Source organism: Strix uralensis, chromosome 2 (assembly GCF_047716275.1).
Source record: "Strix uralensis isolate ZFMK-TIS-50842 chromosome 2, bStrUra1, whole genome shotgun sequence".
NCBI classification, from domain to species: domain Eukaryota; kingdom Metazoa; phylum Chordata; class Aves; order Strigiformes; family Strigidae; genus Strix; species Strix uralensis.
This window is the reverse complement of record NC_133973.1, coordinates 137,732,194-137,748,772: the sequence shown is the minus strand read 5'-3', so window position 1 is coordinate 137,748,772 and position 16,579 is coordinate 137,732,194. Positions and strand designations below refer to the sequence as shown.

The window sequence follows — 16,579 nt, the reverse complement described above, 5'->3', positions numbered from 1 at the left end:
GCAGGAGAGTGGCTGTGTCACGTCCTTGCCTGCCTGGCAGCATCTTCTCCTCTCCAGCCCGTTTGGCTGGAGGTTCTCTGCTCAGAGGCAGCCAAGAGCATTCAAGGTTGATCACATGTGGTAAAGGTGTTAGTACCCTGGAAATGGAAACCCTTCTAGCCTTACATGGGTGGTGGGTTGAATCTGGGTTGAATCAACATCTCAAGTTACAAATATTAATGGAAGAATGAGTGAGGAGACAGCCCAAGCCTTCCCCCAAATCTCTGTCACAGACCCCAACACCTTTAATGAGCTCTGAAAGGTTCTGTTAAACAGATGCTGTAGGAAAGACATATATTTCAGTATGTTAATCTTACAAAAACCGGGCATGTCTCAAAAGATCAGAGATGCTCATTTGCACTGGACTATCTGCCTGCTCTGGAGGAAAAAGTGAATTAAATAAGCTCTAGATAAACAATCACATTTTCCAATGCTTGATAGAATCTCCGCCTAAAATTGGACGTTCCTGGTGTTTTACTGACTGTTGCTTCACATTGACTTTCCTAGTGCAGAAACCTGCGAATCAGGCTGTTGAATATAAGAGGTGGTTGATGGCACCGTATTGCACACAGACAAGCTGTACATGCTGCATTTTTAATTTATCGTTAATGTTTCCCACAGTTCTGCAATCCTGTAAAGTGATTTTGTAGTTTCCTCACCCAGGAGTAACAGTCCAGGGTCACCACTGTCATTTGTAGGGAAAATAACTGCTACCACCTCTGAAACTCTTAAATGAGGAATTAAATTAATGCATCCTCCACGGTGCAATGTGGAAGGGAAAGTGTAAAGAAATGTGGTACCGCTCCAGTTCAGCTTTATTTAGTGCAATTTCAGCTTTATTTAGTGCATTCACGGCTTTATTTAGTGCATCAGTGAATTAGTCACATCAGTGATTTAGTGACATCAGTGATTTAGTCACTGAAGGATAGAAACCAGACCAGAAAATTATAAATATTAGAGAAAGTCTGCTAAAACCTTCACAGGAATAGGCTGAAATGCATTAACATAGGATATACCGCAGTTCAGGGGAACCAAACAGAACCCCAAAGGTGATGGTGTCTTAATTAACTGGATGACTGACATAAATGTCATGAGGCTTCCACACTGCTGTGAATTTTACCCAAACAAATAAACTTTTTTAGAAAGGGGAAAGATTTTCAGAAAAACAGACTTTTTAACAGCAGATTTTACTTCCTTGTTCCGCAAAGTGTAAATGATGGGATTTAACAAGGGAGTCAAAATAGAGTAGACAACGTTGCTCATGATATGGACATCAACGGGGATGTCCACTCTGTAGGACATGTACGCCACAGCGATGGAGGAGTAGTAAGTGCCCACCACAAGCAGATGGGAAGTACATGTTGAAAAAGCTTTCACACGTCCTTCTTTGGAGTTGATCTTCAGTACGGAGAGGATAATGTGGACGTATGAGAGGGTGACGAGCAACAGAGGGACAAGCGACACTGTCATGGCGATGGACAACCCCAAGAAGGTCTGGAAATCAGCACTGAAGTCCGAGCACGTGGCTTGTACCACTGCCAGGTGGTCACAAAAGCAGTGGTGAACCCTGGTTGTGTCCCTGTAAGCCAGCTGAGAGGTCTGCGTGATGACGGGCGCAGGTATTAGCAGCGCGGTGATCCAGGTGCTCGCTGCCAGCTGGATGTTCACTCTTCTTGTCATCTTAGCCGGGTAATGGAGGGGGTCCATGACCACCAGGAGAAGTGCCTCGGTTACTGTCAACCCATGAAAACTGTACATCTGCGGAAAAAAGCCCCGAAACGAGATGGTTTTAGCGTTGGCCAGGAACATCGCCAGCATTTTAGGGGTGGTGGTGGTTGTGAATATCACGTCTAACACGGAGAGGTTAATCGGGAAAAAGTACATGGGTTTGTGAAGCGTATGGTCGACCACGACCACGGTGATGATAACGGCATCACCGACCAGGATCAGCAGGTAGAATAACAAGAACACAATGAAGAAGGGGTCTGGAAATCCTGGGGAGCTGGAAACCCCACCAAGAAAAAGACTTTTGTGGAAGCATTGCCGCTGCAGCTCTCCATGGTGGGGCTGGTCAAAACGCCTGCAAGGATGAAGACGGTGTAAGGAAACAGGCTGATGTGCAGGAAGACATTTCTCTAAGGAGCTTTGCAGAGGTTCTGCAAGGAGAACACACGTTGGGTGAAATCTTGCAGAGCCGAGCACATTGCAAGGCACAGCTCAGCCCCTCTTGTCTCTAACCCACAATTAAGATGATTTGGGTTCTCTGTGGATGACATGGATTACGTCTATAGACGGCATGCTCTACAGCTTTGGGTGCGAACGGCAAGGATTCTTCTCACTTAGCTTTGGGTGCTCACCATGCAGAGCCCCCCCATCTGCACTCATCCTCCTGGGTCCCTTTTCTGGTCTGTGGGGAAAAGGGACATTTGGGTGGATGCAGCTCCTTTGCCCCATTCTGCACCGAGGAGGAGATGAGCAGCGTTACGGAAATACCCATTTCTCCTCTCTAAGGGAATTCAGGGAATTAGCTCAGCAGAACTCAATCATCCATCTCACTTTTCGAGGTTATTATGATCTTTGCTACCCAAAGTCATTCTCATCACTGTTTTTCATGCCCGTGTTACATCTGGCTGGCTCCTTGCGTCTCACTGCGTTTCCCACGGTCATTGCAGCACGCAGTCGATTGCTGCTGCTGTTGCTGAAATTCAGATGAAAATTCAGAATTTCTTTTAGCTTCCAGGTTGGTTTTTGGTACATAAAAGCAAAGGAATTTTCACGGTGATTTTTTTTTTTTGGCTGATGTAGATCAGCATCATGTCTTTTACCATAGTAAGAAATGCTTTAGAGATTCGTGAGGTTCAAAGATGCTGTAATAAAAAACTAGGGATAAGTATCTGTCAGTGACTTCAGCTCAGACGGAGCAGGACACAATGTATGACAGCTTACAGCCCTTACAGATATTTTACATAATGTAGCTCTACAGTTGCATTATTCATATAAACTTGTGATACTTTCTGGATTTATCCAGGAAGGGTAAGAAGGAGTGTGCTGTACTTTTCCATTTATTTTACATTATGAGCTTTTAAGATTCCTGAGTGACAAAGATTTTCTTTCCTCTCAATAGAAACACTTCCTTTGTTGCTCATAAAGATTTAATGCAGATTGGAAAGGACCGTTCTGCTCAAACCCTATGGAATATGCTGGTTTGCTGCAGCAAAATAAAGCAGCGTTTTGGAAACTTCCAGCATCTTCTATTCAAGCACTTTCATAGGCACAAATTCCTTTGGAATTTATCTATTTTCTCTAACACTGGGTAAATCAAAACTAAGACAATGTTCAGAAGAAAACCACCCTTGTTTTGATTAGGTTTATGCTAAAAAAAGAAAGAGAAATTAAGCTTAATTAAGTTTTCATGCCTTTTCTTGGTTTCCTTATCCCAATTTAAAAGAGGGGAAATAAAGCTCTCTTGGAAATGTTTTGTGCTTGGCCTCAAGTAGTTGAGATTAATGGTTGGTCTCATGCAATTTCCTAACATTATTAAATCTCTGGTAATTTTCGGAGAGTTTTACCTTTCACCCAGAAAGTCATCTCCATAACCATATAGGGGAGATCTATTTAATATTACAAATAAATAGATTTTCTGCCGCCCTGAGATTTAAATACAATTGATATTTGTTTACTCTCTACCTCCCGTCTAATCTACCTTTCTTCATTTCTCTTTCTTGTTATTATTTTTTCCAACGGGGTAAGCTTCAAGGGTGTAATTTGTATAAACAATGACACGCTATTAAAAAACCCAAGATAATTTATTGTATTGGATTAAAATTGCCAGCATTTAATGTCCTTAAAATTAGCATTGATTTGAAGTTGTTTTCAGACATAGTAGATCAAATTCTCGTTCTTTGGAGCCTGTTGACATGTATTACAATCACATTTTTCCATCCTGGACCCCATGGGAAAAAAGTAAATCAAAATGAAACACTTAATTACTCTGAAAAATATTATCGTATTAACAGAATAGTATCAACAATAACTCACTTGCGCTCTGAAGTTATAACAAGGTCTTTCCCTTCCTTAATGTTATCCTTGGTGGGAAGTGCAAAACTCCTGCAATAAATCAACGGGCAAAGCCACTACCAATATGGAGCATATTTGAGTGTGCTGCCCTGCTCCCCACCCAGAGATGCTCCCCAGAGATGACCTCTGTGACGGTTTCTTGCCTTGAGCTGGGAGACCCACACATTATTGTCCCAACAGAGCATCTCAACAGTTTTGAATCCCCCAGCTGCACGCCGCAGTTCACAGCAGATGGAGAGCATACAGCAGATTTGCATAGTTAAGGGTAGCGAAGGAAGAGTTTTCACTACACAAAGTTTATCATGTGATGGGAGTGGGCTGTTGTGTCGAGGCTGGTGAAGAAACACGAGAGGAAGAGCAGGCTTTTCTTCCCACACCTAGAGGAGCCTCCCATGGTTCAATATTGGCCCTTCCTTTGGCATTTTCTTTCCAAAGCCTGGATCACGATCTGGAGGGTGTGAAGTTCTCCATCTTCCCCTCTACACCACCTGAGGCATAGACCGAAGGTGTAGTGCACGGCCAAGGCAGAGGAGCAGCTCTCAGGTAGGCCCAGCAACAGCTCTTCCAAACATGGGCACAGCCCAAATGCAAACCCAACCCCAGAAGATCCTGGCCTGTGCCTGTTCTGCTCCATCTCCTTTCTCCAGGATTTTCAGGCCAAGCCTGGTGCATGGCTCAGCTGGTGCAGGAGGAGCCGGCAGTCACAAAGCCAATGTGCGTGGGACTGGGCTGGGCAATATATCTGGCTGCTTGGGAGTCTGCTTGGGTGCCATCCCTGCAGGTTGGCCTCTTAATTCCACCCCAGACAGGAGCCCAGGACTGCTCCATGCACACCATGCTTAGGTATGTCTAGGTATGGTGGCCAACACACAACCCCTTTACATGGACAACCAGGTGACTACTTCGGCCATCCCTGGGCCGCTCTGTGAGCAGCCTATCTCCTTGCCCTCTCCACCCCTGAGGCCATCACCTCTAAACCCCACAGCTCCTTCTTTTGGAGCCTTTGTCAAGTGTGGCTGAGGCCAGGGGGAAAAATGCCAGCCCTTGAGAGCTGTGTGGACTAGGAAATCCAGGCATGCGGCATGAGAAGACATTGCCACCTGGCTCTATAGTCAATGGAGGGAGACATTCCGTTAGAGGGACAATTCATAGCTGCTAAATTAAACTCCTCTCCGAATGTCCTCCCAGACAAGTGTCCTCTCGCTCCAGATGCCTACATAAATGTCTTCACTCTCCCCTAACCATCTTTAGTGAAAGTTGTTGGATGGCAATTAGAAAGGCTTAAATCCTGTCCTGTGTAAATAGGTTCTGAGGTACTCAGGCTTCTGTGGCGCAGGATGCATCCTTGGACACCATACAGAAAAATACAGATTTGATTACAATATTAGCAATTCATGAATAATGCACCCACCTGCATCTCAGGAGCATCGAGATACATAACAAAACCTCAGACTGGTCTCACTTGCATTGCTCCAACCCAATTATTCCTCCAAACTGCAGCCATATCTTTGATAAATGAAAGCTGGAGAGCTCTGCCAGGTGGTGGGATCTGGTGGTGCTCCTGGACTGTGTCCACATAGCCATTTTTCCCAGGGTGATCCCTGGAAGGAGAAGTCAAGCCAGGATATAAGTGAGGTTTATGTACCAGTTCCTTGGGTCCAATGTCCTGGGGCTGAATCCTCAGACTGGGGAAGATGGGGTCAGCAGAGCATCACTGAGGGCTTGGGAAGAGGTTGACATCTTTTGGAGATTCTGAGGACAGAAAGATGGATCCCAGTTTGGTCTGACGTGTGAAGTGCGAGATGGATTCATGCCAGATTGGGTCAGATGATAGTTTTAAAACAGAATCTTTGAAATAAACTTTTACTGTAATGGGTGGTTTGCATGTGTCTTTGAATCCTCAGTATATTTTCATGAATATCTCACCCCCTGCCAGTCTCCAGTCACGTCCTGACCAAAAGCCATCACAGCCAAAACCAGTGATATGGTGAAGCTGAGAAAAATCCCACCTGAATGGACTAAGTGTCCTTGATAGCCTCCAAGTGCTCACACCATTTGTTGAGGTTTTGGTGTGAGATTCACACCTTCTCCACCACATTTCTGCTGTGGGTGTTAGCCTGCAGTCCACGTCTCGCTCCAGGGACTAACAGGGGACACCAGCTACGTTTCCAAGCAGAAAAACCCACATAACTATGGTTTCCTGAGCTTAGAGTATGGGTGAGAAAAATCTCCCCTGCCTTTGGTCACCTGAACATTTAGTTCTAATATTCTTCTAGAACAGCTAATAAAACATCTCTTGCATGGCATGAAGGAGGAATTCATTGCTGATCATAAACCATTCGAGCTGTGATCTTGTCACTTATAATTTAATTTTTAACTACAGGTAGCTTCAGATACACCGACTATAGATGATCCTGAGATTATCTACCCTCTGCTCATTCTCAACAAAAGTGGTGGGAAAATGTGTTAGAGGACAACAATCCCTCCTTCAGGATGGTTATTTTATTAAACTGCCCAATCTGTGAAACATCCACATACTCGGGACTGACTGCTATGGCTTAAAATGTCATCACTGGAGATAGGACAGAGATGCTCAAGGTGTCAGTTAGTTCGCAGCAGTCTGCTAGACTTGAACGTTGTATGGTCTTGAGCACCCCACTGGTGGTATCTGAGATACCTCCTCCCAGGAGTGCAGCTCCGTAGGACCCTGGTGCTGTCACCACCATGGTGTCTGTCCCAGGTGCGATGGCCATGGTGGGGGGAAGATGGAGAGGTCAGCACAAGCGCTTACACCCTCAGCAGGTCTGCTCCGGGCTGTGGTGGGTGAGATGCCCCTCTGGGGAAGCTCATCTCCTTCGGAAGCAGATGTCTGGGATAGCTGGAGAAATTGCACCATGAAAATGCTACACAGGAAGCCGTGGGGACTTGCTCAAGTGTGAGTAGTAGATGTCAGCAAAGGAGGCTGCTAAATGCTAGATAGAGGAGGCTGCTAAGTGTCAAATAAATGACTGAATCACAGAATTGTGGAGGTTGGAAGGCACCTCTTGAGATCATCTGCAACATCTACAGCAGGTTCCCCAGGCCTGTGGCCAGTCGGGTTTGAATATCTCCACAGATGGAGACTCCACGACCTCTCTGACCAACCTGTGCCAGTGTTTGGGCGGGGGACAAATCCCTTCTCTGTGCTACGGTTGCACTGAACAGCAGCGTCCTCGTGCCATCCCCCCTCCCCCAGCACATCTGGCCAGGTGTGGGACAGGACAGCAGAGCTGTCAGAAGCCAACCAGACCTTCCCAAATGAGACCATGGTGCCTCTTGAAGGCCAAGTCCTTTCACCTGGGAGTTTCCTAGCTTGGACCACCCGTTGGGATGGCAGAAGAGCCAAGCCCCATGCTAGTTCAGCTCAGTTCATTACTTACAACCCATAAGATATTTCATTTTAGCTCCTTTTCTTCTCCCTCCTTCCCTTTGCCCTCAGACTTGTCAGAGCTGCCTTCTCCTGCTGCCACACCCTGCTCTTCCATCTCGTGAATCACTTCTCCTTTGCTGTCTGCCATCGAGTGAGTCTCACTGCTGCTCCCTATGGCTTCCTCCCCACTCCTGGAGCCCAACCCCCCCCATATCCCACCCTCACCTTCCCTCAGTCTGCAAATCTGCAAATTTTTTTTTTTCAAATTTTCAAAAATTGCCAATTTGCAAATCAACACTGCTACCACTCCTACCGCGTCCCCCCTCGCAGGTTCATCTCTGGTCATCTGGTTTCTGCCGTCACTTCTTGGAGCACCTCTTGGTGCAAGAAGACCAAGGGCATGTGTCTCCTTTTCCCCGTGCAGGAGGCAGGATCTGGCCCTGCTCCATGGACACGAGGGCACGTAATGTCAGTGCTAAGCCCTGATCATGCTCAGCGCAAACAGGACGGGTAACGACTCTCCTCGTTTCATTAAATTTTCTAACATACAATTTCTGGAGCAATTTCCCACTTCAGTTTCGGATTGCATCCGAGTGGACGTGCTGCCCCTGGCAGCGGAGCTCCCGGGTCCTCATGTTAAAAAATACTCCCCGCAAACATTCAAGAGAAGCTGCATTTCCAAACATGTTTGTTTTGAAACACTAATTCTTACACTCGGGTGGCAACGCCAGTGAAAACAGCACAAATTGGTCTCTCGGTGGCTTGCAGATCTTTGGGGCTTCAGAAATGTTTTTCAAAATAATTAATATCCAGGGATGGTGAAATCAGGGTTTGCACGGCTGGTGCTGGAGTGTGATGAAACCTTGGGGAGCCCGAGCCTCAGATTGCATGGGTCCCAGTGAGCATGCAGTAAGAGTTTTAAAAGTCTTAAACTCTTTAAACTGTTTTGTTGGGTTTTTTTCCCCAGCCCTGACACGTTAAGAAGCTCTGGGTGACTTGGTCTTCGGAGAGAGGTTACACTTTGGGCTGCTCTGCAGATGTGGAGCATCACCCTGGAGCCACTTTTTGTTCTCCCATAAGTAAAGTCATGAACACGGCTGTTCCCTGTGGATATCCCAGAGTAGCACAAGGGCTTTCATTCTCCTAATTATAACTTGTTGGAAAATACTTTCAATTTCACATATATGCTAGATTTAAAGAGAAAAGATCCAGGGAAGAAATCATTTATGTAAAATTTTCTTACATTGATGCCATCTGAAATAACTTTCTCTTTTTTTTTTTTTTTAAAAGAAAATAAAAATAACATGTCTGCATAAAAATAAATTAGCAGTGTTTGGCCAAGACCATAAGAGCACAGCTGATGCCCAGGCGTGTCAGACCATGGCCCAGCTCACCCCGTCTGCTCTCCGCAGTGGGGATGCTGACGGGGAGAGCCCCTTCCTGGGCTCCATTGCGTTCATGCTGCCCCAGCAGCCGAAACTGTCACACTGTCCCTTCACCACCTGTTCATGGACCTTGTGTCTTGTGTCCATCAGCTTGACCTGCTGGTCCTCTGCATCTCTCCAAGCTCATGGGCTGCAAATCCCCAGGATGCTCTGTCTGCTGCATAAAAACAGGACTTCCCTGTTTTAAACCATTCCTTTACTGGTTTTGGTGGGCATCCCCTGGTCCTACTGTTGGGGGGTTTAGATGTCAGATCTACATTCACCTTCTCTCCACCCCCCCCCCCCCCCAACTCCCTGCTCGAGCTGGGAACGATCCTCCATAGGACCAAATTAATGCTTTTGGAATAATGAATCCAGCTTGCCCCAGTTTAAAAGATTATTGACCGCCCCATTGATTTAGTTTCAGAAGTTCTGGGGAGGCAAATGCTCATTTCTCTTTGTGTGTCTAAAATGCTGAATGTCACTCTTCAGCTACGCAATTTCACCAAGCGTGCACAATTGATAATTAATAAAATAGCTGGATAAGGGAAGATTAATAAATGGATATGCTTATGAACAAGGTGAGTGACACAGCTAGATCCAATCAGTATTTGATGCCATAAAAATGTATTTCCCTTCAGCACGTGAATTCTGTATAAATAACCCCCATAGCTCAAGCTGCAAAACCAAGAACAGAGAGGGGTGTTGGGGCAGGGTGAGGATGACACTTTCCTTCCCCCGCTGCTGTGCTTGGGTTTTTCCTGTGCACCAGGCATGTGCCATCCTGTTAAAAAGGGGTAAAGGACCCAGCAATTCCCCAAAGCACAGCTGGTCTCATGCAGCTCGTACCCCACAGCCTCCAGGATGCCCTTCAGGTGAGCAGCCCCAAATTTATAGGCAGGGCTGGGGGATTTTCTGTGCAGGGGATTGAGAGGCGGGTGGCTGTGACTCGATTCACTGGCAAATTTGTCTGAAGAGCCCTGGGTTTGCAGATGGGGAAACTGAGGCTGGAGGGAAGCTGAGCTGTGCCTAGGAGCCACTCAAGGTGTGGGTGGGTGCAATCCCAGCTCACACAAAACCGTGGGTAGCAGGAACCCAGAACTGCTGTTTGGTTTTTCCTTTTGCTTAGCTAAAAATCGTCAGTTAAATTATTTTTTAAAATTTCTTTTATTTCCTCTCTTCGCCCAGAGATAGGCACAGAAATAAAATTCATCCCTAGCCCCTGGACTCTCTGGAAAGCTGCCGGGCTGCGGCGTGAGGATGCTCGGGGCTCTGTGCGTCCCGACTCTGGGACTTGCATGGAGGGAGCGTCCTCCTTCCCTGCTCTAACACTGCCACCCCCCGGCACAGCGGCACACAGCTTCTCGGCCTTGGAGGGGCCCAGTGTCTCCAGGACCCGCCAGACCCCTCCTCTCTCTGCCAGTGACAGAAGAGGTCATCCATCCATCCATCCATCCATCCATCCATCCATCCATCCATCCATTGTCCATCTCCGCCCCAAGCTGCGGTGCTAACTACTAGCTGATGGCTCTGCATGTTCCCACCAGCTTTTCAGCAGATAAAGAGCCCCCCCCGTAGTTATTTTGGGGATACATGGCCCAAGTGACTGGCACTTGGGGAGAGTCCCTCATGCCTCCTTGCAGTGTCCATCAGCCACAAGCAAACCCACTGTCTGTATACACCATTCAGGTTTTCACCTATGGGTGGATTTATGACTGATGGACACATTTTTAACACTCCCTAGCGCAGTGCTATGAGACAAGAAGGGATCTGGGATCATATCAGCACAGCCATGCCTTGCCCAGGGACTTAGACAAATGCTCACCAGGGTTTGCAGCGTCTGCTCTGGACCCCCGGTGCAGACCCTGGAAGAATTAGCTGGAAAAACCTTCGTGGCCACCAACACAGCCTCCCCCTCCAAACGGGACTGTCACCCACATGGGTCGTGGCATCACGTCCTCAGAACATCCTTTTTCTTTTTTTCTGTTGAGCCCAAAGGAGCTACCTGGAGGTGGAAATCTCTACTTGGTCAGGTGAGATGTGGGCTGGTCGGGGCCATGCAAACCTCATGTTACAGTCACAGGGTGGTTTGGATTGGAAGGGACCTTTCAAGGTCATCTAGTCCAACCCCCCTGCCATGGGCAGGGCTATCTTCAACTGGATCAGGTTGTTGAGAGCCCTGTCCATGATTTTTTCCAGGGATGGGGCATCTACCACCTCCCTGGGCAACCTAAATGCCCAAATTTGCACTGTGACTCCCATGAAGCCACCAGCGGGTGTATCAAAGCAAACAAGAGGAGGTGGCTCTTCATGTGGAGTCTCATCTACCCTGTTGTAAAACTCCCTGCCAGGGAACACTACGAGATAAAGCTGACACAAGCTCCAGGAAGGACCTGGGATGTCAGTGGAAGAGAAATTCGGGGTTGCTAAATAGTTAATGACTGTCCTGACTCAGGGAAATGTTGAGTTGTAAATGATTATACTCCTGGGGCCACTGTTGGACCATCTCATGGACGAGGTGGGCTGCTGGCCACCTGGACGTGGGTGTCCACTTCTTAATTGCTCCTGCAGCCTTTGAGAGTTCCTCACAAGCAGGATGATTGCTTGGATGTGGACATTTTCCTCTCCTGTTTAGAAAATCCAGTTCGTCTGGCCTAATGAGAAGGTGCCATTGTGTCTGGGAGGTATTTTCCTGATGTTGCCACAGCTGAGCTCAGCCCTTTGGAGAGGTGGCCAAGTGTCCTGCTTGTGGGAGACTCTCTTGGTGTAAAGCAGAGATCAGTGATGTGATCAGCTTTGCTGTGAGACCTGATCATCACTTGGAAATCAAGAAAACAAAAGTGTCATCCTGCTTAGGCAGAGGCTCTGACTGAGAGGACTTTGGAGCTTGTTGAATGTCACCATGGCACTGCCCATGCTGACCTTCTGCAGCTGTCAGCAATAGCTGGCTCTAAGCTCGGCTTATCTCTGCGTGCAGTCAGCACGGTGGGGCTTAGTGTGGCTCCTGCCTGTTTTCTCAGCTGCTTTCTCTCTACTCTCTTCCAGATTTACAGCCTCTTACTGTGACTTTCCAAAGTCAGCAACTGGAAATAACCCTGTCCTTAAGTCCTCCAAAATAAGGCCCAACCAATTTTAAAATACTGACATTATCTAAGCACTCCCAGAACTCCTCTTTCACCATTTTTGGCTGTCCATTCCCCTCCACTGTAGGTGTCTGCTTTGCTCACAGCTGCAATTGACATTTTGGAGAACACTGATGTGAAAAAGCCATTAAGCAGTGTTGGCTGGCAATGCCACCATGGAGCAGAAGACCAGTTCCTCCCTGGATGTCCTCCTTTCCCTGTGCTGGTGGCCATCCTTGTAGCTCTGGTGGCTGTCCTTGCAGCTCTGGTGACCATCCTTGCAGCTCTGGTGACCGTCCTTGCAGCTCTGATGACCGTCCTTGCAGCTCTGGTGGCTGTCCTTGCAGCTCTGGTGGCCATCTTTGCAGCTTTGGTGGCCATTCTTGCAGCTCTGGTGGCCATCCTTGCAGCTCTGATGGCCATCCGTGCAGCTCTGGTGGCCATCCTTGCAGCTCTGGTGGCCATCCTTGCTGGCTGGATCCCCCCTGCCCACTCCTGCTGCTCTTCAACATTGTCCCAGCGATCTTGCCCAGCTCCCACCTTCTCTGGGTTTCCTTCTTGGCTTGAAACCAGAGCATCAGACCACGCTCTTACAACACTTTCTATCCATCCCTTGAACTGAAAATCCCTCATTTCTGTAAACTCCAGGCTTTTTGACGTTGTTAGTTGCCTGCAAAGCTTCCTCCACCTGATCTTCATGGCTTTGTAGCAGACCCACCAACAGTGGTCATTTTCTTGTCCCATCTCCTATGGGTTTTCAGCCGGTCTAATTCATGGCATGGTCTGAACTTCAGAATAAATCTGTACCTCTGCGATGGTACAGAAACCATCATGCTCCTCTTTTGCTCCTGTCTGCCCTTCCTGAAGACATTAGTCCTTTTTCTATTAATATTCTAGTTACGGAAATTGTTTTGCTGGGTCTCTGGTGGGGCAGTATGAGCCACTGACCCATGTCCAGGCTTCAGGCTCTTCCTATTCCCCTCCACACTCCTTGCATTAAGATACATCTGGGATGCTGAGTGGACTGACCCATCATCATCTTCATCCCTCTTTTCTACCCGTGTTAGGACTAACCCTATTTCTGTGTGGACTTAAGTCCTCACCCGGGTCCTGCTCCTTCCCTGCTCTCCCCACTTGCTGCCTCTGCTCCTCATTCAGGATTTATGGATGAAATCCAGTGAGGCTTTGTGCAGAGAGATGCTCATCGTGCAACCCCCTCGCATTGCCACTGGCCTCCTTCTCCCCAACAAAGTCTGCTCTAGGCCAGAGCAATTTCAGGATTATTTCTGATATTACTGAGTTGTCCTGGTGAGGATATGGTAAAAAATTAAAATCTTTCACCTGCAGTATTTGCTTTTTTTGGGAAACACAGTTTGGAGACGATCTGCCCTCCCCTATCCCCTAAAACCTTGCGATATCCAGCCTGTGGCATCACAGAGAGCAAAACCCCAGAGTCCTTTTCTTCCCCCAAGGGTTTTCATATCTCATTTATTTCATGGAATGCATTTCTCAAAGGACGGTGTCTCTCAGTCCTGCAAATTTTAAACTGGAATTCTCCCAGATGGATTTTTGTAATGTCAAAATGATTTTTTAAATTACTTTAGCCCACACAGTACGTGTCTCCTTGCCGGGCCATACAGCCTGGCTTTCCTTCCCAAGGACTTTTCCATTCTAGAAACCAACTACAATTTCCTCATCCCTTTAGGTTTGACTGGGTCTGGGCTTGGTGGGATTATATTTCAACTGATAGGTGATAGTAAACATCTTCAAAAAAAGAGAAAAAAGATACTGGTGAAAACAGGAAGAAGGCAGTGCTTTACCAGGGCTGTAACAACACTTATGTACATAGCAATTTGTTTAGCCTGCTCCAGTAAAGACAAAATGTGTTATAATTTAGATAACTTTGAGGGCTGATAACAGCACAGTTCTAAGGATTTCTTTGTATAAATTCCTGTAAAATTTCACTTCAATAGCAACTGCAAATTATAAACGCTTCCAAGAAGCAGGAACTCGTTCAATTATTAAGCATCCGGCGGTGCCCGCCTTGCACTTGCTGTGCAGTCTGGCTCAGTGACTAATTACTTTTCAGTAAGATCCTTCTTAGGAGAAACTCTGCCCCTCCTCACAGCATTGCTATCGGCACTCAGGTCATTAGAAGCAATTAAGCCTAATTGTAAGCCTGTATGGACAGAAAGGCTTTAGGGAATGGCAGGAGATGGCAGGACCTTGCATCTCGCCTTTAGATGTGGAGCAAGCTGCCCACACTGGACATGGTTTAGGGGGCTGTTTCTCATACATTAAGCTTCAATAAATCCTCTGCCACCCCAAATGCCATGAGTTAGCATCCCTCTGCAGCCTCAGCAGAAAGACTGTGTGGATGACGAGGGCATTGCAAAGTACCTTCTGCATTTTAAAGTCGTGCTGAAGGGAGGGTGGGTGTAAGTGGTCACCCAGCTGACATCCTCCACCAAGGAAAGACCTTGTTTTCCACGATGCTCTGATCTGTATGACGTGCTTCATAAAAAAAAAAAAAAAAAGAAAGAAAATCGAAAACCAGATGTTTCCTCAGTGCGTTCTTGCTGTGTGCATACTCCTGTTTTGGCCACCGGCCTTTATATAATGCCATTAGGTCTCCTAATTAACACCTAGTGCTCAGAGGTAGCGAGGGGTGGAAATCTGGGCCAGACTGCGAAGGATGATGACTTGCAAGCTGGGTTTTTTTTTAAACTGAATTACAAACAGCACGATGGCCTCTGTCCATAAATCGCAGTCTCTCTGACACCACGTCCCCGAGGAGTGAAGTGCATTAATAGACTTGAAACTCTCTGAGAAGTGCATCTTGTGCAATTATGCAGCAACATAAATGGTCTGAGCTCAGGCAGCCTCTGAGTGCGGCATTAATCCCCTGCTGGAAGATTTTCAAGTTGAAGCACATCCTTCAGGAAACATTATTCATTCTGTGTTATTCATAAAAACCCATTCTCGTATTTTGAAAGATTTTCCGAGACTGAAGGCATCTCACACATTGCAGGCGATGCTGTCCCAAAATAGTTATGCCCAAGGGAGCAGGCTGGTAGTTTTGCAAGAACAGAATGGGGGAAACTTGTACTTTTTCCCCTTTCTTCTGCTTTCTTCTTCCTTACCCAGGGCAGGATTTCTCTCTGTCCCTTTCCAGCTATTGCTGCAGATGATGAAACCCAGCTCTTTCGCAATTTACTCTCCTGTGTGTCTCTATAGCACTGCCCATTCATAAAAATTGATATTTCTGTTGAATATATGCCTTGAAATTTCCCTTCTCTGCTGCTATAGAAGAATTCCAGGATGAAGTTTCTCAACAGAATAATGAGGATACTTCTCACTGCATTTGCACAGCCCACGAGATCCCTCTTTCTTCAGGACAGGAAGGAAAGTCCCATGGTTGAAGGACAGGAAAGGGAACCATGAGTTCAGCCTCTGCTTTTGTCTTTGGCTTTCCTTTTCTGAAATCAGCCTGCATCGACATCTGTGCTACGGTTGCTGACAGCTCTCAGTGCAACTCCTACATGCAGTAAAAGGCAGGGCAGGGACTCAGAAAGCAGCCCCAACATATATAGAAGCAGGGCGGCTAATTACCACCGGTGGACTCCAGCCACCCGGTTTAGAACCCAGCTCTGCAAACAATTTCTGCAGAATTCAAAACATTTGCATCTCGGATTTTGGCTGGCTCCCTGTAAGACGTCAGCAGAGCTCAGATGTAAAATCCCAGCTGTTTTTAACTAACCCCACAGGCAGAAAAGGATCAGCCTCAGCCCCACAGCGGACATGTGTCCCATTTCCCACGCAGACACTGAGCTGCTCCTTTGCAAACCCAGTTTTACTCTTGGACCAGGAGCAGAGTTGGAGTAACCAGCAGAGCCTGGGCAGATAAGAGCTCACAAACGTGGCCTCTTCCAGGCTGGAAACCCCAATATATTAATCTGTGGACATCTATAATCTCAGACACTTGAGATTTTTATAATCTCTTTGCACAAGATAGGTGCTGTTATCGTTTGCTGCAAACTGGGTTTAATTCTTCCAAGAAAACATTCCTTCCACCACAACCTCCGGCGGATTTAACACCACTGAACTGATTGTAATGAGATTGGTATTTTATATTATAAAGTGCTTTACTTCATGTAGCCCATTCAGGTTTTAGTCACTGGGGCTTTCTTAATGCTCAGTTTTCTGTAGGAATTATCCTTTTCACTTACACGGGGTCTGCATGTCCAAATATTTGAAGGTCAAAGGCTTGCAGTGACCTAAAAGCTGAAAGAGCTGCAGGAAAGCTCTTGGTCAGAGAGTGGCAGCAGCAGGCAGGAGACTGCTCCGAGCCAGGAGCCACGGGACTGGTTCACCAGGAGAAACACTTTCCTTCCAAGGACTTCATGGGTTTTTTAGAATCATAAAATAATTTGCGTTGGAAGGGACCTTTCAAGGTCATCTAGTCCAAGCTCCTGCCATGAGCAGGGACATCTTCAACTAGACCAGGT

At 46.9% G+C, this 16,579-nt stretch overlaps 1 protein-coding gene across 1 annotated transcript; it reads right to left on the bottom strand.

Annotated features, from left to right (window-relative positions):
* Positions 1–1,155: 1,155 nt before the first annotated feature.
* OR2AT4 (olfactory receptor family 2 subfamily AT member 4) lies at positions 1,156–2,099 on the bottom strand. Its single transcript, XM_074860802.1, is given in 2 exon segments — positions 1,156–2,024; positions 2,027–2,099. Coding segments are annotated over 2 exon segments (942 nt in total).
* Between the last annotated feature and the right edge of the window lie 14,480 nt (positions 2,100–16,579).